Source organism: Halichoeres trimaculatus, unplaced genomic scaffold (genome assembly GCF_033239565.1).
Source record: "Halichoeres trimaculatus isolate MK-OKI-2021-1 unplaced genomic scaffold, fHalTri1.1 fHalTri1_scaffold_20, whole genome shotgun sequence".
Classification (NCBI taxonomy): domain Eukaryota; kingdom Metazoa; phylum Chordata; class Actinopteri; order Labriformes; family Labridae; genus Halichoeres; species Halichoeres trimaculatus.
In genome coordinates, this window is record NW_027437198.1 from 15,625,299 (window position 1) to 15,652,375 (window position 27,077).

Below are 27,077 nucleotides of genomic sequence, written 5' to 3' on the forward strand. Positions count from 1 at the left end.
AATAGGGAGTGATTTCTGACACAGCCTTTGTGAGCAATATGTACCATCATGCATTGCAGCTGGACCTTGTAATTCTCAAAAACAACAGAAGTTGTGGTGTGGGTATGTGGTTGGTTTTAACTTATTTTTTGAAAATAAAGTTTATTGGAACATAACTTGTATGTGTTATGTTTCACAGTGTTTGATAAAAAAAAGAATCCCCAGCGGTCAATGAGCAATGCATGGGTGATTACCTCACCGTCAGTGAATAAGTAAGTGATTTCAGACATAACTTGGTACCAGTTCCAGCCACAGGACTCAGTTTTATAATCTAAAAATAAATAGTCTTCACAGAGCCTTTAAGAACCGGAAAGAGTTCTCTAAAACACCTACTTATTCTTATTTATTCACATGGGCAAACTTTCATCCCAGATGCATATATATGCACCACTGATCAGCACGCTTCTTCACATATTAACATTCATGAGGTCATTTTGATTGAGTGTTTAACCGTACGTGGTTCAATGTGGGTGTTTTGAGAGTTACAGGTTCTCCATGTTGTAGTTTTTGATTTAAACAGGGGTATAATGTTCAATGAAGAGTCCATTATCAGAAATGAATGGGCAACATCAAGGCCAAGAAGTGTGTTGCTTTTTTTTCTACAAAGGCAACAAATTCCTGATAATGGACAGTACAAAAAAGAACAACCCTGCACCAGGGATGGTTGCCAAAGAAAAGCACACTTATTTATGGTTGTATGTAGAGAAAATATGTTATCTAACTCCAAAAAGGCCTTAACCCTATAAAGCCTGACCATCAAAAAGAAAATGAACAGAAAATTCTTTAAAACATTTTCAAAACTGAGATGATTATTGGCCCTTTTAACCAAATCCACAAAAATATTGCTACATTGTTTTTGTTGTTGATGTTGTTTTCTTTTTTGTATTATGTTTTGACATATTTTGTGGTTTTGGCAACCTTTTTTTAGTAGAGTTTTTGGTAAATCTGCATTCTTCCAATGCAAAAAAAACACTCGTTTTAAAAAAGAGTTCCAGTTTACATGTTATTTTTACTACAACTTCTTCAAAAAATAAGCAATTGTGTTAATGAATAAAGATGTGTAGATATTTCATTGGAGCAGCCATTTATGAACAGGGCTAGGTTCAACTTCCACTGCCACTAGAGGAATGATAATACTAAAGGGAATAGGATACTTTTATAGCATTTCTTTAAGGAAACTGTTTATTACATTGATAAGATAGCTTTTTGACCGCCTCCCCTTCCCAAAGTCATCAAATAGGGTGACTTTGTTCACCTTAGGAGAAGTTTTCCCCTCTAATGGCCTATCAGTCTTCACGTGGCACATACTTAAGTTCTAACCTGTCTTTGTGTTTCTGTCTTTCAGATGGAGCCCCTGAAGAAACCGACCTGTAAATGTAACGTCAGTGAGCAAAGCATTACCCTGTTTAGATGGACTCTGGAAAAACACCAGCATTCTTTATCAAAAAGACACAAGATTGAAGAAAAGACTCAAGATTGATACAGCACAGTTTTACCTCCCTCCATTCTCTTTTCTCCTGTTGAAGCAATCGGGGGAACAAATAAAAAAAGAACCGTCTGCTTTCTACCTCCCGGAGAAATAGAAAAAGAAGAAAACAATATATTATCCAGCATCCGTTCTTTTTATTTCTTCTCTTCGTGCAACACTTCTTCATTTACCTCAGGGAATCTCTCCCACTGCCTACCTCCTCCGCCGAATCAGCCAACCCAGTGACTGGAACATAGAGCAAAGACACACCTGTGACCTCTCACTGCTGTTTCCGCAGCAAACCTATATTGCCTCTCATGCTTTCCTCACCGACCAGCGAAGACCTTGGACCTCGTACCACCTGCCAGCTCAGACCTGCTCACTGCCGAAAATTGTACTGATCTGCACTTGTGGCCTGGACTTTGGGCGGGTTGTTATTGGGAGGAAGAGGATCGTATATCCAGAAAGGAAGCTACACTCTCACAATAGCCTCACACATCAGTACAATATACCTGACAGGCAACTAAATACCTCAGCAGACTTTTACATAGACTCATCAGAAAGGAACTTTTCAGCAACTAAGTTCACTCTCTTGGTGCTTCAATCCATCCAACAGGTAACTCTGTCCACTAGGCTGGTGCTTCAATCCACTTAAACAACTTCCATTTGCCTTAGAGGCTGGAGTATAGCAACAGTAGCCAAGGAGGCATCCAGAGAAGCACAGAGAGAAAGAGAGATAGAGACTCAGGAGTGTTGTAGAGCAGGTAACTTCATTCTTCTCAGCGAAGTCACACCAACCCCAACGATCCTAGCGGTAGCATAACTCAGCAATTGCTCCGAGAGGCCTTCAGAGACCACAGAAGAGACTCAAAAGTTCCTGCTGCCTTGAGCTTCCCCTCACTTTACCCCCTCCCATCAAGCCTCCAGAGAAGAAGAGCAACCCACAGAGGAGCCTCATCAGCTTTTTCCAACTCTGGAGGCAAGCAACAAATAAGACAGATTTCCTCTCAGGTTTAAATCAGAGCATTACACACCTGTGAAAGTAAGAAGAGTCAACACTAGGAAGATCCATTTTGACTGTCAGAGAAGGAGGGGAAAAAAGGAAGAGGAACCAAGAATCCAGTGAAGAATGAATATGTAAGTTCTCTTCTTATCTTCTGTTTTTTTTTCCTTTTCATACAGGAAAAGTTGGCGAAAAAGAAAGTACCTTTAGTTTACACAGTTTTTATCACTGAGTGACATTTAAATGTCATTTCTGCGGTTGTAGATGATCCAAAGTTGAGACTGAGAGGAGATTACCGGAGATGGAGATAGAGCTTTGCAGAAAGGCCATACGCTGAATTCGAACTTACTTAAAATAACACAGACTTTACCTCATATTGAAGAGGTTTAACTGTAGAAACAAGTCATGGATCGTAACTTTAAACATCCCATCTCTTAAGTGTCACTGAGCATGTCTCTTATTGGTGCGGTGGACTTCAGCATTTTGAGGTAATCTGCATCAGTTGATGTTCATGAGGCTAGTTAAATGAGTAAACTATTAATGCCTGCAGACACAGCTTTATCATTCATAGCACCAAAAAGTTCACACTCTTTGATGGTCATTTAATCATTCCAACAGGTTTTGGGTTGCTGTGAAATGTATGCAACTGGTCTCCATGTTACTCCTAAAATATGTACTCCTGGCCTTTCTTCTAAAACTGTTATTTGTTTATCACTGCTTCAGTGATCCACGAATTGATAATGCAATCAGTGCTACCTTATGTTTAGGCAAATTTGCATATGTTTGCAATGAGTTGAGCTAAGATGAAAATTATAATGTAGTAAACATTCCTCTTGTTAAAAATCAACATGCAAATATTATGCATGTGACTGTGTCTGCATCCTAACTCCAACACTTAGCACAGAGCTCCTCAGTGTCTAATTATAGCCTCACATAGCTGCTGAAATAACTGTCAATACAACTTTTGTTTTTCTACTCTAATATGAGTGATGTTTATTAAAAGAAATAAAATCATTTTAAATACATCATAGCCATTAACCTTTTTTACCATAAGAAACCAAAAACAAATAGCTTTTAGTATCAGCAGGGACCAAGCTTATTAAGTAGCAGACCACAGTTCAAGCTGTTCATAACTTCACAACCTCAGAGCTGTCAGAAGAAAAAAAAATAGGCAATTAAGAGATGAGTGGTGCAGTTGAAGAAAATTGCAGCATAAAAGCCTTCTGGTTCTGATGGGAGCTGAGTGGAAGAGTGTATATCAGACTCTAAGTGGTTTATGTGGAGACACATTTACCCCGTACATCAGCTGGTAAACACCATCCTCACTGTTAAGTCAGAAGGTTGTAATCTTCAGAGGCGTTTCAGGGATTTAACAAGGTCCTGGGCTAAGTCTAAACCTCCCAGGGCTTAAGTCAGGCAGTGTGCTTGGATGGACCTGAGCTGAAAGTTTTCCACCTACAAATATCCTGGGTGTGTTTGATTTGCAAAAAATATGAGCCTTTGGAGTCATGCAATTTATCCAAGAAATTTCCATTGGCATTTGTTTTAAACCAGCGACGACTATGGTTCCCAGGATGTAACTATTGGGTGACAATGATTGGCATTTCTATACCAAATTGGTTTAATTATACAGATGTTATAGATTCAAAAAAGCACTACAGATTCTGATAGTTTCCACAGTGCCTTTAAGTGTGACTGCTTGTATACCTTTAGATAAGTCTCTTAGTCCAAATTTGTTTTTTGGTATGTCAAAATGCAAGTAAAGGGTTTTAGACAATCTCTAATTGCAAAGTGCACTGAGATACTGTTGAGTGTATCAGGAATGAAAAACAAACCTTCATTTGTGCTCCTCGTGCAATAGGGTAATTGAAAAGAAAATTCAGTGTGTATCTTAATTTGACGGTTTGACCCCCGTTCCATCTGTCAACATGACGCCAGCATGGTCTGTTGTTGTAGGTTGTGCTCCCCTGTGGTGGCACAAGTTCCAATCTAACCCACTCCTCTCTCTGATCCTGTTTTTTCTTTAGTCTGCTGTCCTATACTTTCCAATTAAAGGCATAAAAGCCCCCTTGGCCCCCTCCCAAAATTTCAAAAAAAAGATGACAGAAACATGACAGAGGTAAGATTAAAAAGCAATGTGTTCATACGTCTCCTCATTAATGTGCACATTCCCTTATTTTCCTTCTTTTCACTGTGCATTCATTTGCATCAGTCTGCGCCAGCCTAACTTATGATTGAAAGAAAAAACTCCTTTAGAAAGCAAAATCAAAAGGAAAAGTTGGACTGTGCAGCAGAAACCCCCCACCCCCCAACAGGGATGCATGAAACAGAAAAATGCCCTTCCAAGCTCTTTTATTCAGACACCAGCAGTGCTTTGAAATCTTCAGCAGACTAGATGTCATTACTCCGGCACAGAGTGTGCCTTTTCAGTTGCTCTTTTCTTATCTCCACTGCTCTGAAAGTGTAGCAATTTTCATGGAAACCTCATACCATAACACATTTGCTTTGGTCATGTCTGCACAATGTTTCTGCTGTGTTTTTATTTCATATGAACAAGAGGAGGAACTTTGTTTTCTTTTTCAAACCTGGTCAAATGGCTTCAGTGTTTTTGAGCTCATGGGGACACAATAATATGGATTTCATACTGACATTAAAAATCATGACATATAATTCCCATACCTTTTCATCTTTATTAAATCCATACAAAGATGATAAATAGACAGAATAGTGAAGGATTAAGACAAAGATGGATGAGACTCCACCCACAGAATGTCCTCGCTTTACCTCAGACACCCTCTGTCCTTTCCCATTAGTCCCTCTGAGGGAGCCACACATGTATTACCCTCCATCATTGATAGTCTCCTCACATCACAGCACCATAACATGTTCCCGCCCACTGCTTAGTGTTGCCACGGCAACGCCAACCCTTCCCCAGCCACCTGTGGCTCAGACATGCAATGATGTATAGACCACAGACACCCTTCAGCCAATCAGATGATCTGCTTGTTTGTGTACCAGCTTTCCAGAAACTTGTTTTAGTGTGTGAGTGTGTGTGAGTGTGTGTGCGTGTGTGTCCTTGTATAGTGGGCCGTGTCATGTTTAGGAAGCAATGACCTACTTGGGCCAATCAGAAAGCTAGTTGAAGTGTGTGTATGTTGTCATGTATAGCGCTCAGTGGCTCACTTGCCCCTGCTGCCGCATTAAAGGGCACATGAGGCCGATGGGAGCTGGAGAAGATCTCATTATCTCGTCGTGTGTGTCTGTGCGCACACATACATGATACTGGAGCATGAATGAGTCATCGCAGGCCTCTCAGAGACCATTGCTGCAATCATGCTGTCGAGTGTGTTTGTGTGAATGTGTGGATGTTTAGGTGTGTGTGCTGGCTGGGTTCACTGAGTGCTTTTCCACCTGCAGGATCAGTGATTGAATCCAGAGTCTTCTTAAGACAAACTGTCCTGTGGGGAGGAGGATTTTTTTTTTCAATTCCCAGCTGCTTCTTTTAGGTTTCAATTTAAGTAGTCTTTACGAGCAGCAATTAGCTTAGCTTAGCATTAATAGTGAAAAAATGGGCAAACTGCCAGGTTGTTTCTGTTTGAAGTGGCAAAAGCCTTGAAAAACAACTTTTAACTCTTATAAACATATCACAACTTTTTTGTTTACATTACACTCTTTACATAACTTCTTGCTAATAAACTCTAGCAGTGCGACACAAGGATTTATTTGCACAACAGAGAGATGCTAGTTGTGTACATACCCAACCCTTGCTATATCCTAAACCCTAGTTCTTTTGATGAGTGTGGACACTATCTTACACCCTGCTCAAGTGCATCTGAAGAAGTGGTTTTGATCATGAGTCTGCCTGAAACCCTTTTTCAGAAACCAATGGTTATGACCATGTTTTCTACGATCATTGCGCAAAACTATGCTAACTAGAATCTTGCTGTTACTTAATATTTATCCTGCATGTCACCAATGTTTATCCCATTTTCAGAATATCCAATTAAAACTTTCCTACAAGTGCACTCTGTCTAAATTGACCCACAGTATTGGTCTATTGCTGGACTACCACTGCAGCACCTTCTACCTCACACCCCAGTGCCCCTCTTTGTTGTGTGCTGTAGCAACGATGCGTGTGTCATTTTCTTTTCCTCTGGGTTGTACTTTCATAATGAAGCTAGCTTCATTACCTATTTAATTGGAAGTTGCTCACAGAGCAATTAGGAATCTTCTTAATAAGCTCTCTCTTGCTTGTTTCTCCCTCCTGACTTACACTTCTTGACCAGAACATCCCTGTTAAAACATGCATGATAACACTTTGCTTTAAAATAGGTCAGCTAAGAAAAGGCAGTTGGCTTTGCAGTTCTCTGCAAAATTTAAACATAGGGCGGTTGAATGCACTGTATCACCTGACCTTAAGACCATTGCAAACAGCAGCTGTTTTTTTTACCATCTGTGTGTTCCTGCCTTCAGACATGAAACTATACATAATGCAGAGAAGAACTTACAGTACTCACTGTGCTGAACTGTTGTTGAAGTCCCCAACAAAAAGTGAGCTCTGGAGTGAGAGTGACCAGCCCTATGATTATTTTTCAGTATTTATAATGGACGATCACTATCAAAAACCCACAATATGATAATACCACGATCATAAGACCATGGTACATTGTTATTACTATTATCACAATATTAAAGTGATAAGATAGGGAAAAAACTTCTGTTTAATTTCATGTGGTGGGTGAGATGCCCCCTTCATGCTCAAGACTGATTGTGTCTTTGTAGAAATAAATGTTAAAGTGCTCCAGTGTGCTTCCATATTTCACCATGAGTAGGGATTGTAGGGACACTAATATGTATTTATTGATGTCATCATCAATTCCCTTATCAGTTTCTCCTGTAAACTTTCTGTTTACATAAACTAAGCTTCACAGGTTTTCTGTCTCAACAACAGAGTTCATGAGTAAATGAATATGACTTTACACTCTTGGTATTTATCGGCGACAACGTTTGTTTTAATCATGTTGGTGGTGTTGACACCCTTGCACAACATAGAGGGTATACGTTTACATCACTTCCCCTCTGGGACACGCCCATTTCAGTCGGACTGAGTGGCAAAACAAACCTTACTTAGCAATGTGCTGTGTAGCAGTAAACACGAGGAGACCAGTTAAAATGTGGAATGTGACATAAAATTATGGAGGGTTGGACTAGACTTGATATGTTAAAGCTACCAAAGAACCAGGGGTCCACGAATATTGACATGTGGTCAGAAATCATATCCTGACATTTACTTGTACCTGATTCCAGCGCCAGGAAAACACTTGATGTAAAGCCTAACGTTGCGTACCCACCGAAACAGTGAGAGCGATGTATTCGAGCGTCAAGTGAAATCGCGCCGCGCTAGACACTCAAGTTTTGATGCTGGTACAAATACGCAAAAAACGCTCACCGCCTGCCGCGACTTCATTTCACGAAAAGTCCGCCATCATCATTTCATCATCAAAAATGGCTCCGATCACCACCATCGCTGCTCTGTGAACGCTTGACCCTGCTCTATGCTCTCCCTGACGCAGCATCAATTCGCGGTTTTAAATTGACTTTGTATGTAATATCAACGCGCGAAAAATTTGCAACGCTTTTGGTTGGTACACACTGTGAGAGCTACAAAAGCCTCTACACGATTCAATTTACAGTATTAAGTGTATTTACCCAAGTGAATACACCTATTATCTATTTGTGCTTTTGGTATTTAACATAGACTGTATTATTAATGAACATTTAGTCTCTGCGACGGTATTTAAGTATAGTTAATATCACATACTTTATACACCACAGCTACAGCTGCTCATGCTGTAGTTCTCCCCCATTTAGAAAACTGGGTTAGCCTCAGTTTGAGTTAGTTTACCAATCATGTCCAGCAAATGTTTATGATCATACAAAGACAAAAATGTTTCAGCTATGAAAAATATAATGAATGAAAAATGCTAACATTAAAAGTTTGTAATGTAAGGAATGATTTAACCCAAAAAAACAGCATAAATTCATGTTAACTGACACAAAATGGGAACCGCAAATTCAGCGATAGTTGCCTGGATTGTTTCTGAAAATTGCAGCAATCCATCAGTTTCTCCTCTCTTTGTCTTTCAGTAGCCTGTCAAAAGATAGCTCAGATTGCTTTTCAAACCTGTTTCTCCAATCAATTTTGTTTTAGAGTTTAAATGGTATTAAAGCCAACGCTGCCACTCATCTCCCTCTTTCTGACACTATTACAGCGCTGCACAAATTGCACTTTGAGTTGTTAGCGTCCATTTTGCCAGTGCTGTTGTCTTGAAAATTCTGTTGGTGACTGTCGAGTGTGATTGACGCGTGGCATAACAAGTGACGTTGACGTGTGGTCCGGCCACTCCGGCATAATGTAAAGACTTAAAAAGGGGATTGTTAAGCATAAAGGCGACTGATCACCCTGTATTTTTCACAACTTTTCTTTTACCTTTACGTACAGTTTTTTCATCCATCATTTGTTGATTTGGTTCTCAAAGATTAAAAAAGAAGATTTATTTTTCCTATTCTCTTTTTTGGCTACAGTCTGTAAAGAAGCTTGGCTGTAGTTTGTTGTGTGTGTGTTACAGGTCTGTATATTATATTCCAGGGATCATTGGAGGACATGGCATATGTTATTGACCTTTTCGTCCTCAGTTGTCTGCTTCCTGTCTGCTCCCGGAGTCATATAATTCAATAACTGACGCAGAGCAAACAGGAATGTCTGCACACACAGATCACACACACTCATACATGTCAACAGAGAGAGAACATGTTCAAAGGTATGTTTTAAGAAGCAAATTGACTTTAATTGGACTGTGTTGTCATTTTAGACCCATACTAGTTCTCTCATTCTCACCTGTGACTCACCTTTCTCCTCTCTCAGTTTCCCATCTTTCTCTTTCACCTAATCTTCTTTCTTGTCTGCCCCCTAATCTGAGTCTTATCCCTCAGTGTCATCCTCTTTTATCCTGTCGTTTTCTGTCTTCGACCTGTCAACCATCCACAAGTCTTTCGACCAACTTATTCCATCCTCTGGGCTTTTGGCTGCCTGCAGGCATGTTGATTGAAACTTGGACGGACATGTAGTCCTTGGCAGCCTTGTTCTAGTGTGTCAGCATGATCTGAGGCCCTGCTGTCAGCTGTCCTCCTATAGAGTCGCTGCTATGCATTAAATACATCAAGACTGTGAGCTGCAGTAAGAAACCAGGACAGTCCTATTTGTCCTGGTCTCAAATTCAGTTTGATGCAGGAGGTGCAACAGTACATTCTGCGTTTTAATGCACTTTTTTCAGTCTGTAGTTCACGTGTTTCGTCTCAAAGACCTTAAATGAGCTCCTGCTATTTTACAGTAAAACCTTTAAGTTATTTAAACCCTTTTTTGCTTTGTTTGCTTTGCCTGAGGGTGGTGGTCCTTGAGAAATGGTCATGGGCATGGCTTCATCCATACTCTGCCAGGCAGGGTACACTGCTGCATAGAAACTGCACATTGCTGAATACCAAAAATCAAGTCTTCTCACAGAACACTGATAAAACAAAAAACAAAAACAAAACTAGCTTGCTCAGTGTAGTCTCAAGCTAAGTATGGTTGAAAACTTCTTGATGATGCCTGGCCCAATGAGACTTGGAAGAACAGAATTTTAAATATAAAGCAGCTCTGTGGATAGCAGCTGGTGCCATGAATATTTACCTTACTCTTTAACAGGAACATGTGTGCCTTTGGATGGGCACCCATTCATTTTAAATAGACACGCATCCAGAACGTAAGCCTTTGACTGTCTAGAAACTATCTATAAACCTAACTGATAGACACTAAAGTAAAATGGTGTCAGCGTTATTTCTGTCACAGTGTTCTCAGGAATTTTCTAGACCCTTCTGTAGCTATTTTACTGCACTCCAGCCAGTGGTTCATCTTCAGGTTGCTGCTTCCAAGCGTACCACATGCCATCTTTTTCAGCATCCACTGTCCCCTCACATATCAACCTGCTGCTTTCAATCAAAGCAATATATAGATACATGATATGTGAAATACCAGCATACAAAGACCACACAGCCTGAATGACATTTTCTACCCACTGTGCTAAACATAGTTAAATGTCACAGTTTATCCTTTCACATACTTAATGCTGGAGGGCACACTGTGTAGGTGGTCTCTTCAAAAACACATTGATGGCAAATGGAGGGATTAACTGTTTGACACATTTACTGCGTTCTTTGAACCAAGTAAACTGCTTTTATAAACCTATCCTTCAACTTGATTTTCAATACTGCAGCAAAGCACGTTTGTAGCTTTCAACTACTTTGGTTTATTAGAGATATAGTACTCTCATAAATGCAACAGATTGTAAGAAAAGGTACATTTTTAGTAGCTAACTGACTTAATTAGACCTAGCATTTTTATGGTCTCTGCTAGCAAGATGTGAATAAATAAACAGAATTGTCCTTGCACTACAGATTAGAGCCAGTTCATCAGAGTTTGTTTCCCTTTTAACTGTGCAAGGGCAAATCTTTTACAATAACAACAAATCATACTCTCTCTTGGGTAATTTTGGCTGGGATAGCTAATGAGAAACAGTCCCCAAATCCAATCAAGAGCAGAAAAGGCTATGTATTTTAATATAACCATCCTCATCAATCATCAAATCAGCAGTCCTCTAAACCCCTCTCTGCATCACTCCCAGTTTGAGTGTTCATAATTAACACCCTCAAATGAACGGTTGAAGTTATCCAGAGGGTCTCCTCACAAAAAGCAGCAGTCTGAGCGGTTAAATTATGACAAACAACTCAAGTACACTTTCCATATGCTTTACATTCCCAGGGCTGAGTAATCTATCAACATTAACATTAGGTAGTAAATGGAGTCTAATGTAGTTCAAGTTTAGGCTGTGCAAAAATTATCATTCTTTCTTTTTCCTGTGTGTGTTGTCCCACAACTTATTGAGTCTAATTGACCTTTAATGTTCAACTGGTAGGTTTAAAATGGTAAATCTAGTGTTTTAAATGCATGAAACAAATTTTGCCAGGGTAGTAAAACAGAAGGGTGAAGAGCAACTGAAACAAAAAGCTCCAAGAAGGAAACTCGCCAAAACTTTTGAAGCTGAAGAGACAAAATATGACTAAAAGATCTATTTCTGTTGAGTTGCGACAGGTTTATGAGCCACCAGATGTTCAGTGTTTCATCCACAAATCCAAATCCAAAAAATTCAGATTTGGATTCTACATACAAGGCAGAAATACATACATTTTTAGAGCTCCATATGTTGTGTCTCAAACTGATGAGTAATAAAAATTAAACCTGAGGGTTGTGTTTGTGTCCTTTATGGTTGAATACCTCCCGTAGAACTTGCTCAATAGAAAACTCTAAAGACAATTTAAATTCATACTAACCAGCAAGGCTGAGAAAACTTACAGAAATGGTTGAGAGCTCTATTTAAAGAGGGGTATTGGACCTTCCTGTACTTTAAAAATGGATATAAAGTAATAATAACGGATGTTCAAACTAAACGAGAGCAACATTTCCATATGATAAAGAATTCCTGTAACTCAAAACAGACCATTCCAAAAGTAACACGGGATCTCAAGGAACTCTTTATGAGACTTGCTGAAATGATAATGTCCTCATAACTGGTTTATTATGTCATATTTGAGGAGCAGGTTTCAAACACCATGGTCTGCTCATAGCTCTGTCTTCAGCAGGCCTCCAGAGGACTGGCCAATAGGAGAGAAGGGGGTTTGTGGATCGAGGAGCCTTAAAGAGACAGCAGGCTGTTTCAGATAGAAGCTAAAATACAGGTTTTCAAAAACACCTTTGGGGGAAAGCAGGGATTCTTCTGAGCTTTATCGTGTGAAGCTACTATGGGGAACCAGAGGGATGGTATATAGTCTAAAGAAAAAGCACAGTACCATCTCTTTAACACAACCACTTATCCTAGTACAGTCAGTTTCTCAATCTGTAGATTGATAAATGTGAGAAATTGAGTTAAATTAGGTACTTTTTTAACAGAAAGCTGTGTGCCTCACTCTATTGGTTGTTATCCATACCTAAAAAAGCTGCGTACTATATATTTCATACCCATTTTGATGAACATTTCTTTGGCAAGATGAGTGCCCTGCTTCCTGCCGTCAAACTGTTTATTTACACCCTCCCACTAGATGCTGAGAGCTCTCCACAGCTGTGACCATGACTCCTTGCAGGGTGACCCTCAAAGCTGAAGTGATGCTGCTGGGGAGGGGGCAGGGGGGGCAGGGGGGACAGGGTCAGGGACAAGACTGCTGAGGAAAGATTGGCTTTGTTCGCACTTTCTACCACCATTCCTTTACCAGCCATTTCTAAACATCATGCTTTTTTTTTTTTTTTTGCTAACACAGTCAATACAGTAAAAGCTGTCTATTTTTTATTATTTCTTTGAAGACTATGCACAATCTGCCCCATTACATGCATTACGGGTTTGCAATAAATATTTTCTGTTTTTTTCCTCTATCTCTTTTTTTTTCTTTTTATGACCACTTTCTGTTTTGCAGAAAGCAACAGCTATGCCACATTAAAAGCCACCTAAATCACATTTCCTCCTCATTCTGATGCTTGATTTAGATTTCAGCCGGTTGCCTTTACCATGTCTACATACCTAAAAAGACTGAGTTTCTGCCTTGTGATTGGCCGATTAGATGTTTGTGTTAATAAGCAGCTGAACAGGTGTTCCTAATCAAGTGGCTGGAGGATGACAGCCATTCAGGCCACGTCCACACGTAGCCGGGTATTTTCAAAAAAAAGAGTATCCCCCCCTCGTTAGTTTTAAAAAATACTTTCGTCCACACGCAGCGAGTAAATCCGCCGGTAAGTGCGGCTCCAAGCACGCCAAACCCATGATGGGCAGTGTTTTCCTGACGTAAAACCCATGCCAGCCAATCAGAATGAGCCCCCGTCATTCAGCTGTGACGTTTGAGAACCAAAAAGTCTGTTTACCAGCATCCACACGAAACCATGAAACCAGAGTTTCCAAAATCTTCACTTTGGCCGCAGTTTTCAGAGGACATCGTTTTTAGTGACATAAAGCTGCGGTTTCGTGTGGATGACAGGCGTAAACATATAAAAATATATGCAGTTTCCCAAATACCCTGCTACGTGTGGACACGGCCTCAGATGCAGATCTTTTTTCATGTGTCACCTGAGAAAAAGAAACTGCCTGATGCTATCAGTTTTTTCAGTTATTATCATCGTTCAAAATGTGAAAAAAAACATGAAACACATGGTTCCACAAATGTCAGACGAAACCGATCGATAGAAACACGTGAGAAACTTGATTTTTAGCTTTTTATTCTCCAAGGAGAAAGACTAATCCACTCTGATAGCAGCATTAAGCTAAAATTTTTAAGGCAATATGCAGAAGTAAAGACGAAAGAGATGATTCAGGATTGGTTTTTATCAGTGTTAAGGTCATAACACCATTATGGTAATCATGATCATTATCCTGTGTGACAATGAGGTTGGCTGATCAGTGGTTTTACTGATTTAAGACAGTTTCCTCTCTATGCACACATTTTTAGAAAGCAATGATTTATCTGTACCCATATTCTTATTATATAAATTGCTGAGCTGTGATTGGCTGTTACAACCCGATTAATATATAGCCAAAGGTCAAGCGCAGCGGTAAATTCTTTATGGAAGTAGTACACTCTGTTCTGCTCCAGTTTCCATGTCAGATAATGTGCTTATCCGAAACAGATTGCCACCGACTTTAAGCCACATTTGTTTAATTTTTGTGGTTGTTCCAGAGGTTTGAGCTAACCAGCTGCAGTTAGCTTTAGTGGCTTTTAGTGACATCATATTATATTGCTTCATAGAGTTCAGGATTAGGGCAGTAAAAAAAAAAACTTTAACTCCAAATATGTGGAAGCAGATAAATGCTGTGAGGAAGGTGAGGTCAGGAAAGGTCAAAGAAATAAAAAGCTCACCTGCATTGAGACACTGAAAGGTGATTCAGTGGGTTTAGTCCTCAATTCCCCTCCCCATAGCCTTTTCAGTCTGACTTAAACTGATAATATCAAATATTAGATTGGATGGGTGGGGGACTGGGTAAGAAAGTACAGGTCATATATGAGGGAAGGATTAGTGGGAGAGGAAGAGGTCGGAGGGAGGAAGGCAGGCCTGGAGGTTACTGAGTCCATCCAATAACAGAATAGACACAGGTTCCATCCCCATCTCTAAAGATGTGACCCCAGGGTTACAGCACTGTTTATCCCCAGCAAGACAAGTCCCAAAAGAGATTCTAGGATGAGTAATAGACAGTTTTCACCCTTTGGCAGAATCAAAGCTGACATTTTCCAATATGAACAAAACCCAGAATGTTTTCTAGGAGACCATTCAGTGTCATTTGGCATCCTACACTGTAAATGTACAGTGTTACAATACCCCTCTAGTACAGCTTTATGGCATCTGTACTAAGACTTTATGGCTGATTCATGAAGAGAAACATTCATGTGTGAGCTAGATTTGATTTCTGAAATGAGAATGGCACAATGCAGTCTGGAGGGTCTTGGAACAGATTATACAGTGACATTTATTTTATTAAAGATTCCCTCTGGACATGGTTTAATTTATTATAAAGAGATACTCTACCAAGAATCAATATGAGTTTGAGGAGGTTTTTTGCATTCACAAAGACCCTGGAATTACTTTTTGAGTTGCATTAAGCTTATTCATGAAACACTGCTGCTTCCTGTCCCTTTCTCACTGAACATGTTAAGGAGTTTTACATCCAACTTGGATGGTACATTGAGTCCTGTTTCTGATTTTCTTGGACAAACAGTAAAATGAACTGCAGGAGGACAAAACAAAGACAATGCACCAAATTAATGCAGCTGAGCAAGTTATTATCATAATCCCACAGTCAGCCCTGTTTTTGTTCCTGCTCGGGCAACAAGAGGATATCACATTTTGATTGTTCCTACATGTTTCCAGCAGCAGGGTCAATTATGCAGCTGCAGCTTCTGCTGAATGAATAAGAGCGTCAGAGGGCAGAAAGATGAGGGGGAGAGCCGTCATTCTAACACATCCACATAAACAGAGAGGAGAGGCGAAAGGAAGGTCAGCCATGGCAGACTTACATTCTTGGCAGCCTGAAAACAGGCTGGTCATTAGAGAAGGAAAGAAGGACAGAGAAGGGAGGAAACAAAGAGGGAGAGGTGGAGGATGAGCGACTGCAGGGATGTGGAGAGAAGGTTCTAGAGGCTTTGATTTCAGACAGGGCTCTTTGATTTTTTCATGCCACAGTGCATGGCAGCCTGTTTGTATCACTGAAGGAAAAACATGTTTAATTTTAACAGTACTGCAATGACGTGTGCTTAACAAACATTACTTATTGCTCTCATTGGTTAGTTAGACCACTTACTTGCCCACTTATCAAACCCACTCAGTGTTTGCTGCAGCAGTAGAGGATGTGACTCATAGCGTCCTGATTACTGCAATTTGTGTAAACAGTTTGACTCCTCTGAGTCTCAACTCACTATCTGCACACAAAACCAAAAAAACCTACTTCTTCAAGGTGAGTTTGTCTCTCTCATGATAACCTTTTGGTACTGACCCAAAAAGACAGCCTCCATTCCTTTCAAATACGACGGATAAAAAGTTGAATGTGCTGATTTACAAGGTTTAGGAATCAAATGCCAATATTTGCTGATAACAGTGGACGGCGCCACTCGTCTGTCAACCAAATGTGCCTGTCATGATAGAGGTCATCACTCACTCTCTACTACAGCCCCAGGGATGAGAGAACACAGTGATCTCAATGATAAAAGTAGGCCAAGTTAACCAACAACTGTGGCAGAGTTATGCTTTACTTCCTCTATTCTGGTGCATTTTGTATCAGCATTCGATTGTCACAAATTGTTTTTTAACTCAAAACAACTTTGATGAAAGATTTTAAGATTAGTTTATTTGGGAGAAAGGAAGCAATGTTTTCTTTTACCAAAGCAAATGTTCCCAGAAAATGCAGAAGGTGCTCTAAGTCTATCTGAGAAGAGGTGAAGTCTAGTTTCAGCTTCATATTTTTAAGACTAGAGCTTACCTCTTGAGTGAAACTCTGTGTTTTTTTACCATCTTTGCAGTGCATTGCATTTGTGTTGTCACATCAAAAGACAGGATCCACTGTAGGCAAAAGCACCGCTATGAGCAAAGCACTGAAAACTCACTTAATAAACTTTTATATTCTAAGGTTAGTAAATTTGGTGTTATGTAAATGGTAATATTGTTCTACTTTTCTTTTTTTTTTAATTTCTAATTTCATATTCCTATTATCATTATTCGATAAGACTTAACTTTAGAGGTCTGCAAATTTCATCACAATTCGGTAATAATTAGACAAAGTTTGTTCTTATTTCTTTGAAATTACCTAATAATTTGTTTAAAATTAGCATATAACTTATTTTAAACAATGTCCAAATTTATTGTCCCTAGTCATAATTGGTAGGTTACTGGTTTTTTCCATTTTTTTCTTGAAATTTACTCCAAATTCCAAGGTAAGAAGGTGACGATTAGCAAATAATTTATTTAGAATTAAATTACAGCCCACCTCAAAATGCTTTTAGAAGTATACCAACGCTTCTGCTATTTCCAGAGAAGCAGGTGATAAATCGCTGCTCAGTTCTCGAATACAGAAGTTAGCTTCATTGTTTCCTCTGATAATTACCTTTGAATTGTTAAGTGAATAATTCAATTTCCCAATAAGCAGCTGATAGTTAGCTATTTGTTATTTAATTTCACCAAGTTCTTTAGTACCCAGTTTGTTGATATGCATAATTGTGATCACATTCAAAATGATAAACCTTTATGATTAGGCCTATAATGTTTTAAATGATACAACTGAAAGCTTCAGATGTGATATTCACCAAGAGTGGGGTTGTAAATTGGCCTGACCTGATTGTGATAAACATTGCAAGTACAGGTGTACTTCAAAACAGAATCTGGCCAGAAGTTATGTGCTAATTTTCACCAAATTCTCATGAAATTTCGGGGGTAATTTCAAAGAAATAAGAAAAAACTTTGTCTAATTATTACCTAAGTGCGATGAAATCTGCGGACCTCTTAAGTGAAGTGTTACCCTTTATCTATTTTTTATTGTTATGGCATTATTGCGCTTTTTCTGTGAGCTGCTGTGGCAAAAAAAAATCCCAATTGGGGATCAATAAAAGAATATTCTATTCTATTCTAGCTATTAGTAACCTATAACTCACAGATTGTCCCACTTGCAGTAAGCAGCTCTGTAATGCAGTGGATGCTCTATGTAGCAGAGGTGTCATTTGTTTAGCTTGCTGTAAGCATCAGAGCAGTAAGTCTGAGCAAAGAGTGTGTTTATTGTTGGCTACAGAAGGTGGGCTCTCAGCAAGCTGGAGTGTGGGCTGGATGCTGCCCACCCAATCAGGAGATGGAACCATGCCAATATCCTGGCAATCTGCTCCTTTAATTGGCCGACACATTTTCCCTTTTCATGTTGTTTGGGTGGATGGTGTTAGGGTGGGCTGAGCCATCTCTTGCCCATAGCTGCAGCTGGCCTTGTCTTATATTGGAGACGTCAGGGTCAGCACCCTCACCAGTTTAACGGGTGTGTGTCCTGCAAGTTTTGAGTGTCAGCATGGAGAGACACACACTGACAGAGTGTGACAGGTCAGCATCACACTGTCAGTTTTTGTTGACGACCTCCCCAGTATACCAGGGCGTTTGGCACTTCAGCTTCAGAGTGAACTCACTGACTTCAAGAGGGAAGTCTATGCATGCTAACTCATTTCTGAATACACCGCTGTATGAAGGCAGACAACACAAAGTCCCAAGGATGCACTTAAATATGCACACTCAACATGAGATGCCGTCACGAAAACACATGCATCAACCCTCACACACAAACACTCCCACATACACACTCGGCAGTCCGTAATTACAGTCACTGGCAGAGAAACAGCAGCCTCACATCGTCAATGAGAGCAGGGAAAACAATGAACACACAGAGCAGATGATTGTTGTAAATAAAAGAATGAAAGTGAAAGGAGGGAGGAACGGAGGAGGACACTATCCATCTGGCACAGAGTGAAACAGGGATTGGAAAGAACGAGGGCGAAAAACAAAACAGAAAGAGATTGAGGATGGGGAGAGCAGAGGCTGAAATAGGCTGGGGAGTGGTTATGGAATGAAAGTTCCTCTTTTTCCATTCCAGTGTCAGTTTGAAATATGAATAAGTAAATGTAGTCTAACTGTTTCGCCAAACGCACGGTGATGCTGGGTGGAAGAAGGAACTTTTGTATTCAACCCAAATGTGTGAGCGTCTGTGGTAATCCCATCAGGTGAGGAGCAGAGGGAGGAAAAAACAATTCCACAATGACATTCAATCACTTTATTTCTCTTTCTTGACTGTTTCAGCACTTTGTTTTATTCATTTACTTTATTATACTTTGACCTTGAACACTTACTTCTTGCATTCACTACTTCCTCCTGCTACAGTTTCATCTTAAATCTTATTTAAATGGTAATACCTGAACCAATCACATTTCTCGGGCTGGGAACACAGCACGAGTATTAACATATTTACATTAGAAGTGGTTTTATTAAGGGAGGGAATTCACTAAGAACTGATTGTGGTCGCCCAAAGCACCATCAATTTGTCATGATTTGGCCCCGCCATCTACTCCATCTCAAGGTGTAATTCACACAGTAAATGTCTCCAATGAAATTCAAGCGCAAACTCATCCATGAAGTTCTGCAGCTCTATGCAGAACTGCCACATCTCAACTCTGAGCAGCTGTGCAACAAATTTATACACAGAAAAACCAACAGGAATCAACTTGTGCTTGAAAGGCTGCCAAATGAATAAGCCTTATCATTTTAACAAACTATAGTGACATCTCTTTTCTTTACACTATAGTTTGACAAGATTTGGAAATTATGCTGCCGTAGAGCTTTTACTTGCGTCGAAAAACACTAGATGTATATAAATAGGGATGATAGTCTAAGATCATCTTTCATTGTAAAATTGTAAAGCCCAAACACTGGCACAGTGGGTGCTAACACATTTCACCAGTGACATATTTTGGAGCCAAGGCATGCTGGTGAAACTGCAGAGCTGGTGTCATGCCAAGTTAGCATCCTCCAGACTAAAAATATGAAACCTATGCCTGAAGTATTTAAAACTGCAGCTCTTGAGAAGTCCACTTGAGGATGGTTGTGGAACACAGGAGTCCTAAAATGCCCCGCTCCCACCAAGCGGTTCGTTAAGGTTCGTCTTGGTACAGAATGCATTTTGTGGCATTTCCGTTGGATACAACCCGAACAGGTATCTAAAGCCGCATTTCCACTTGGCTCGTCTCGGTACGGCGCATATTTTGTGGTGTTTCCACTGACTTATCCCGGGACAGATCCCCAATTAACCGAGACGAGCCGTACCACTTTTTGGGACCCTTTCTGATGGGTGCCAGACTGAACCGATCCACTCTCAGAAGGTGGAGCAACACACTGCAGACCGTTGATTTGTCAACAGAATCGTCACTTACCCTGACAGTGGCTGCATTTCTCCTGGCGTCTCCTCTGAAACGAAGCTTGATTGCACTTTGTATCAAAGCGCTACATGCCAATCACAGAGAGGATGAAATGCTGCATGTCTTCCATCTATGCTCTTTTTTTACTGTGTCGCGTTTTTCTTCTTTGTTGGATTTATTAGCGGGGTAAACTGTGTCGCGCTGCTACGGGGTCACGCCATTGTTTAACAGCTGTGACCTTTGGCATCGGGCTTACACACCGCCTACCACGAGGGGGCACAGTTTTGCTGTGGAATCAGGCTTAACCGTACCAGACCATGCCAAACCGTACTGAACCGCACTGGACTGCTTGGTAGAAACCCATACCATCCCGCTTTTTGGTACCCTTCTGTTGGGATGCTGGGCATAGCTCCAGAGGATGGAGCTAGCAACACTGCAGTCCGTTGATTGGTTGAAGTAATTGTCACTTCCTGTGCAACAGCTGTAATAAAGAACAACACATAACCCTGCCATGTTTAAATCTCCAGTGGCCCATACTTTTTTACTGTGTCATGTTTTTCTTCTCAGTTGGATTTATTAGCACGGTACGCTGTGTTGCGCTGTTGTGCCATCACAGTATTACGTAGCTAACGCCGTTATCAGCATTCAGGTTACAAACAGCTTATCAAGATGGGCACAGTTGGCTATGGAAACGCAAACAGGGTCAGGCTTACCGTTCTGACCCATACCAAATTGTACTGATCTTAACTGGACCACTTGTTGGAAAAGGGACCATACAGATCAACCAAAAAAAAAGAAGATTTTGACAGTAAAAAAAAAAAAAATAACATTCTAGTTCAAAAATGGTTTCAGTCTAGTACCTCAAATAGAAAAATTGTCATCATGAGCGTCTGGATGAACCATTTGGTCCCAAGCAACAGCAATAGCTGTAAGTTTGACTCCTGTGATGTCGCACTTTTGACTTAAAATTAGCAAACCAAATCATTAAACATACACGTTAGGTACCTCAGAGAACTCTTTGACCTAGGTCAGGGGTGGACTTTACAACACTCATTAACTCATTTGCACTAATAAAAATCACATTATCCCAGAACATCCTAATCTTTTTACACTGGATTTGCCAGCTAAGTCCACCACCCTGCAGGCCCACTCAGCCAGCTGATCGGTCAAACTTCAGCTGCAGTAAGACGGTCCTGCGTGAGACCTACAGCTCACACAGCCTGTGCACTGTACTCCCGGCTCTTCACAAATCATCTGAGGCCACCTGTGATAAACATGTACCCAGTGAACTGTCTGGCATCTGATGACAGCTGCTCTATGATAGCCCCAGACCCTGGATGAGGGTTTTCCTTCAGGGGAGGCATCCACGTTCTACTTCAGGAAAAGTCCTTTCTCATGTGGCGCAGGTCATTAGCATTCTTGCTAATAGTGCACACAAGTTATTATACAAGGCATGTATCTGTTCAGCATCAGAAAAACTCACAAAAACTGCACTCCTCAGACACCCATAGGGACTGTAGAGGGTTCCAAATGAGAAACAGGACCAGTGTTCTACCTTCTGGAGTGCTACACCTCTGTTGTCTGTGTGCTGATTGATTTTTTAGCTGATTTGGCCAGAGTGATTGCAGAGAGAAGGTGAGTGATGCAGTGTGAGAAAGTGAAGAAAGATAGAGAGAGGGAGGGGGAAAGAGGGAGAGAGGTGATGTGGAGGAAACAGAGAGAAAGAGCCGCAGAGCGAGGGAGGGAGGTAAAGAGACGGTCATCTTTGATCACGCTGTGCTGCTTCTTCTCTCCATCTAATCAGCTTGGACGCCAGCCAAGGCCGGCTGAGAGTGTGCGCTGAGCCTCATGCTGACGGCGTGTGTGTGTGTGTGTGTGTGTGTGTGTGTGTGTGTGTGTGTGTGTGTGTGTGTGTGTGTGTGTGTGTGTGTGTGTGTGTGTGTGTGTGTGTGTGTGAAAGACTTACACTTTATGTGGTGGTGGGGGAAAATGGCCCAAGTGTCTATGTATGTGTGTAATCAAAAAGACTTCAAATTTTTGCATGTGTGTGTGTGTGTGGGTATCTGTGAGCAGGTTGTGCAATTGTGTGGGATCTCTACACTGCAAAGTCCTATTCCCACTCAGACGGGTACAATGTGTACACAGCAGAGTGTACTACTGATCTGTTGTCATAAATGCACAGAGCATCGATCTATGTGCCATCACTGACCCATGGTCCAATATGATGTTTACACCAAGCTAGTGTGTGTTAGTGTATCTGGATGTGTGTGAAGTTTCTCAATCCCGCCTACCTCCAAAAAGTTATCCATTAGTGAATCTTTGTGTGCTTTGAATTTCACATTCCCCTGTGCTAACTTAAGCTAGCCTGTCACAGCAGGAGGTTAATTATATCTCTACATTAATTTTGCATAAATAAGCTAACCTCAATAGTAATATCATACACAGTAAACAGTGTTGTGTCAGCTGTGCTACAAGAGAGGCAGCTCCTTGATTGAGAACAATCATTTTACAACAGAAATCTCTTTTTTTCATACTAACAGGGCGGCCAAAGGGGGCACAGGCTCTAGTAGTGGTTGCCAGGCGTAGTCACATTAGGGGCTAACCCCAAAGCTAGGAGGGTTATCTCCACTTATCATATTTACTGTAACTTCTGGTGTAAAATAAATAAATAAATAAATATGATATTTGTCTGAAGTCCTCCTCGAAATAATCAATAAAAATGCTTCCTTCTTAGGATACAAAGAAGCTAGTTAAAAATGGTTGATTTTCAATACAAGTGCTGATCTGGCAAGGCAAACAAGGGGTGGCCAATCAATTATCCCTCCACTCCTGATTAGTCCACAGCACTTTAAAATCTGATTGTGCTCAGTCAGGTATACACATTACAAAAGTTAAACAGTGTGATTTAGCTCTGGCATGATTCTGCAGCCTCTCTGAGCTATTGCCAACATTCAGCAAGTAAACCCTGCAAGGAAAAACTTCCTTTTAAGGCAGAGTATAGATAATTGTTGTTGTGTCTTTTTAAGCATACATTTATATCTGGACTTTGTAGAGGTGAAACATCGGGAATATTTCAATACCTTGGCAGTTCAGAATGAAAATATCATTTGCTAATGAAGATGCCTGTTTAGCTATTACTTAGTTACAGATTATTTCATAGCTTACCCAAACAATTGAGGACTCAGAAGCCTGGAGTTAATGAATTTGAACTAGAGCGATACATCTTATTGTGTTACAAAAGTACGATCTTTCCAGAGTACTTCATTTTTCACTTTCAGTTACTCTCTAACATTTGTCTTCGCACACAATTATTCCCACCTCTTAAGACTTGGCCCACTTACATCCCAGACTGTACCACAGCATTCAGGAGCATTTATCTGTAAAGGGGTGGCTGTGACTCTGGTGGAGCGGGTCATCTCACTTGGAAGGTTGGCATTTCAATTCCCCGGCTCCCACAGTCTTCATGGCAAAGTGTCGACTCTGAGGCTTTAATTGCTCCTGGTGGCGCAGCCAGCAGAGTGTAAATGCATGTGAATGGGATTAGTTAGTGCTGGTGGGCACTTTGTATGGCAGCCTGAACTCAAAGTATGTGACAATGAATGTAAATGTGTGGATTTGACATGTAGTGTGAAGTACACTCAACTGAAAGGAAAGCTTTGTAATGTGTTTCAGCTTGTGTTGAATGTGACTTAATATCAGCGGTGCCTCCTATTATTATGATAACTCAAGGTCCTTTAACCACTCCTTCTTAAATTATAACAATTGTTACTCTGGCCAATCACATCTCCCACATCAGATCCCTCTCTTATTGGATTGGTGTTGGTGGTCTCTGTGATCTCTCTTACTCTGATGCCATCTACTGACACATCTGCAGAAGTGGAGCTCAGCTGTTATTATCACATTTACTGGGTTCAATCAGAGGCCAAACTCAAAGTATCTGACAGCAGTTTATTTATTGAACCCAGAAATAAAATTTCCTGGTACTGTCAACAAAACCCAATTAATGAACTCTTTTGCTACATTTTGTGTGTTTTACAATTCTGCCATAGATCTAAGTGCCATCCGGGATGTATGAAAAAAAAACTGAAGATTTTACGATTAAAACAAAAAGTCATCAAAATATTTCCCTTTGCATCATCTGTAGCTCTCTGCAATTCTAGCCATGTTCCTTCATGATGTTAAATTTTAAATGTTAAATAAAAGATTTAGCCACAGAGCACAAGAGTTCAATGTAGGCGCGAGATTGTTTCACTGAAAAAAATCAGGAACCATGAAAATGAATCTTTAATTAGAAAAATGTATTGGTTGCAGCCCAAAGAGACAACTGTAAAGTGTTTAAAGCAAATATTTTCCTTCAATTGTGTTGTTTTATTCAAAGTGGTAGTTTTCAATTGTATTAATTTATAGGAATGAAAAAAAAACTTTTCCAAAAAAATTAGATCTAGAAGTGGTACATCAACAGTGAAAAATGATCTGAAATGTTAAGTTGGTTAGTGTAAGTGACTATTTCTGACAAGTGAACTGATATTCTCTCTTTTTGAGATACAATGGCTCCATTCACATCACAGTTCTTTAACTGTGATTTGGATGAATTTCCGTTAAAGTTTCAAACACATGATTACCTCTGTGTCTATATCAAGAAAAGTGTATAAATTGAAGTAAACAGCTGCTGTCCATAAACAAATGTGCTCCAGTTTTCTGGTCACACCTCATGATGCGAGAACAACCCGTCTCTGTGCAGGAACCAGGTCAGCTCAGGTCACATGTACATCCACACCACCGGTGTTCTGGTGGCTCTGGTGCCCTCATCTGGCTCTCTCTGCACCTCGCATGCTAATGTGTTTACACCTGTGGTGTCACAGTGTGAGTTTGTGGTTACATTTATAAATGAAGTGCAGTATCTGAAGTATGCATTTTAGTTTCACTGTTACAATGAGTTATCAAATTCAATTAAACACGTAGTAGCTCTCCAAAAGGATCAGGAGTCCTGACCCAAATTAGAAATAGAAATTAATATTTTAATCTCTGGCAAGCGGCCATGATGCAGACAGGATAATCCACCCTTCAGCCTCAGTTGTAGAAGCATGACACCATTAATTGCGATTCATGACTTTTATTATTAAATCAAGACAGTCACAACTTAGTCATTACAAGAGCTTCACAGTCATCACTGCAAAAGAGCCCAGCTTGAGATCCATCAGCCTGCAGTATAAGGAAACCACAGGGAACAGTGTTAGAACATGGCCCATTAGAGATGAATGGGCTGTTGGTGTTTATGTTTTTCTGATATGTGAAGAAAAAAACTACAAGCTCCTATGAGGATTTTTTTTATTGTTATGAAACAGACTAAAATTAATACTGATGCTTCCTTATGAGCTACAAATCAATCTAACTAATCAACACCAATTGATTATTCCTATGGAGTCAGTTGTCTAAAACCACCAGTGGTGGGTAGGTGTCAGTAGAGCCAAGTAATTTTAAATAGTCCACAGCAGAGATTTTTGATAAGTAATACATTTTAGTGTTTAATTATGAAGGATAACAATCTAACACAGATTGCAGCTCACAGGAGCTTTAACATTGATTTTCTTTTTGGTAGTTATTAAGTTTAACCCTTTTCATTTCACAGTTTAAGTTTGTTTTTTTTAATCTTCAAATTAATGATGAAGTTGAATTGTTAAAATATTAGCAGGTTCAGCTTGAACACACAGCCCTTTGTTGAACCCCGCACAACCACCGAGCAAAGATAATTTAATGTGCTTTACTGCTCTGCAACATGATCTGTTGTAACTATGCCTAAAAGCATTAGAAACTAAAGAGGAAACAAAAGGCAGAGAAAAGAAAACCATAAAAATCATGGAGAACAATTTAGCCTGAATTCCATTCAGAGGACTTGTAAGTAGCTTATGGTAAATTAGCTGCAGCCTGTTTCCTCTAATAGATGCTGGATTGTAGTGGGTAAACAGGGGACACAACACTGAGCCTTTATTGTCGCAGTGAAGTCTCAACCAATAATATAATTAGGAAATTAAGAATTAAGAGGGTCAAAGGGTCCGACATGTGGGCTGGTGTGCCTTTAGCTTGAGGTTAATTTATTTCCTGTGACATCCAAAGCAATCTTTTGCTTGCTGAAAGCATTTTATGAGTCTGTGCTTAAGTAATAGATCCAAAGTTGTGTTGAAGACTTTAATACGCTGCAGGGATAATGTTGCATATTTGGGATTTGCATACAGATTTGTCATAATTTTTGAGAATTACTTACAGCCCACTTCAGAGCCCTGTGATGCCCATTCATTAAACTGTATAGAATTGAAGTAAGGGTTTCAATGGCTTGTCAATATGCATTTAGTTGGAAATTAAATGGTTTAGTCAAGATCAAGTGCTCCCTGATGTGAGGATATGTGGGGTTTTCTATCTTTAGGTGTTGTTTGAGCGTCAAAATTGGGCATTCCAATACGTCTTTTAAACATTCAACAGGAGATTTATGATTTGACCTATTTAAAGCCTTACTTCAATTGAATCCTAAAATTGTTTCACACCTCAGAGTAAAAAAAATTGCACAGAATACAATAAAGATGTTTCGCTAACTGCAAAGCTCCACATTTTTGTAATAGAAAATAGGAAAAAACAGGAATGTCATTATTATTTGTAAAGACACAGGGATGAAGCCATCTCAAAATATCAAGCACTTTATGATGATGTTGGGTTTTTTTTTATGGAGTTTGACATTATTATAACTGCTCATTTGTTTCTGTCTTCTCTCCCACCAGCTTCCTTGTGCTTTCACCGATGTCCCGCCCACTGTGCTCTTCCCAGCCAATCACTTGCCAGATCCTCAGATGGCTGTCTATTGAAGGGGCTGCCGGCGAATGCTGAGCAGGCTGGCAAGGTCTACGGCCGCCTCGTTGTCCTGTGATTGGCTGCTGGACAAGACTGAGGCATCATGGAGCCAATGTCCAACAAGCAGGACAGCAACTCATCAGAGGGAGATGAGAAAGGGTGAGACAGGAC

At 40.2% G+C, this 27,077-nt stretch overlaps 1 protein-coding gene across 1 annotated transcript in view; it reads left to right on the plus strand.

Moving 5' to 3' along the window:
• LOC141809477 (thyroid hormone receptor alpha) overlaps positions 1-27,077 on the plus strand; it is a 100,559-nt gene that overhangs the window by 40,816 nt on the left and 32,666 nt on the right. The window contains exons 3-4 of the mRNA XM_074696523.1: positions 1,385-2,644; positions 26,837-27,065. Coding sequence (XP_074552624.1) covers positions 27,010-27,065 — 56 coding nt within the window. The 5' untranslated portion in view covers positions 1,385-2,644; positions 26,837-27,009. The remainder of the gene's footprint in view (positions 1-1,384; positions 2,645-26,836; positions 27,066-27,077) is intronic.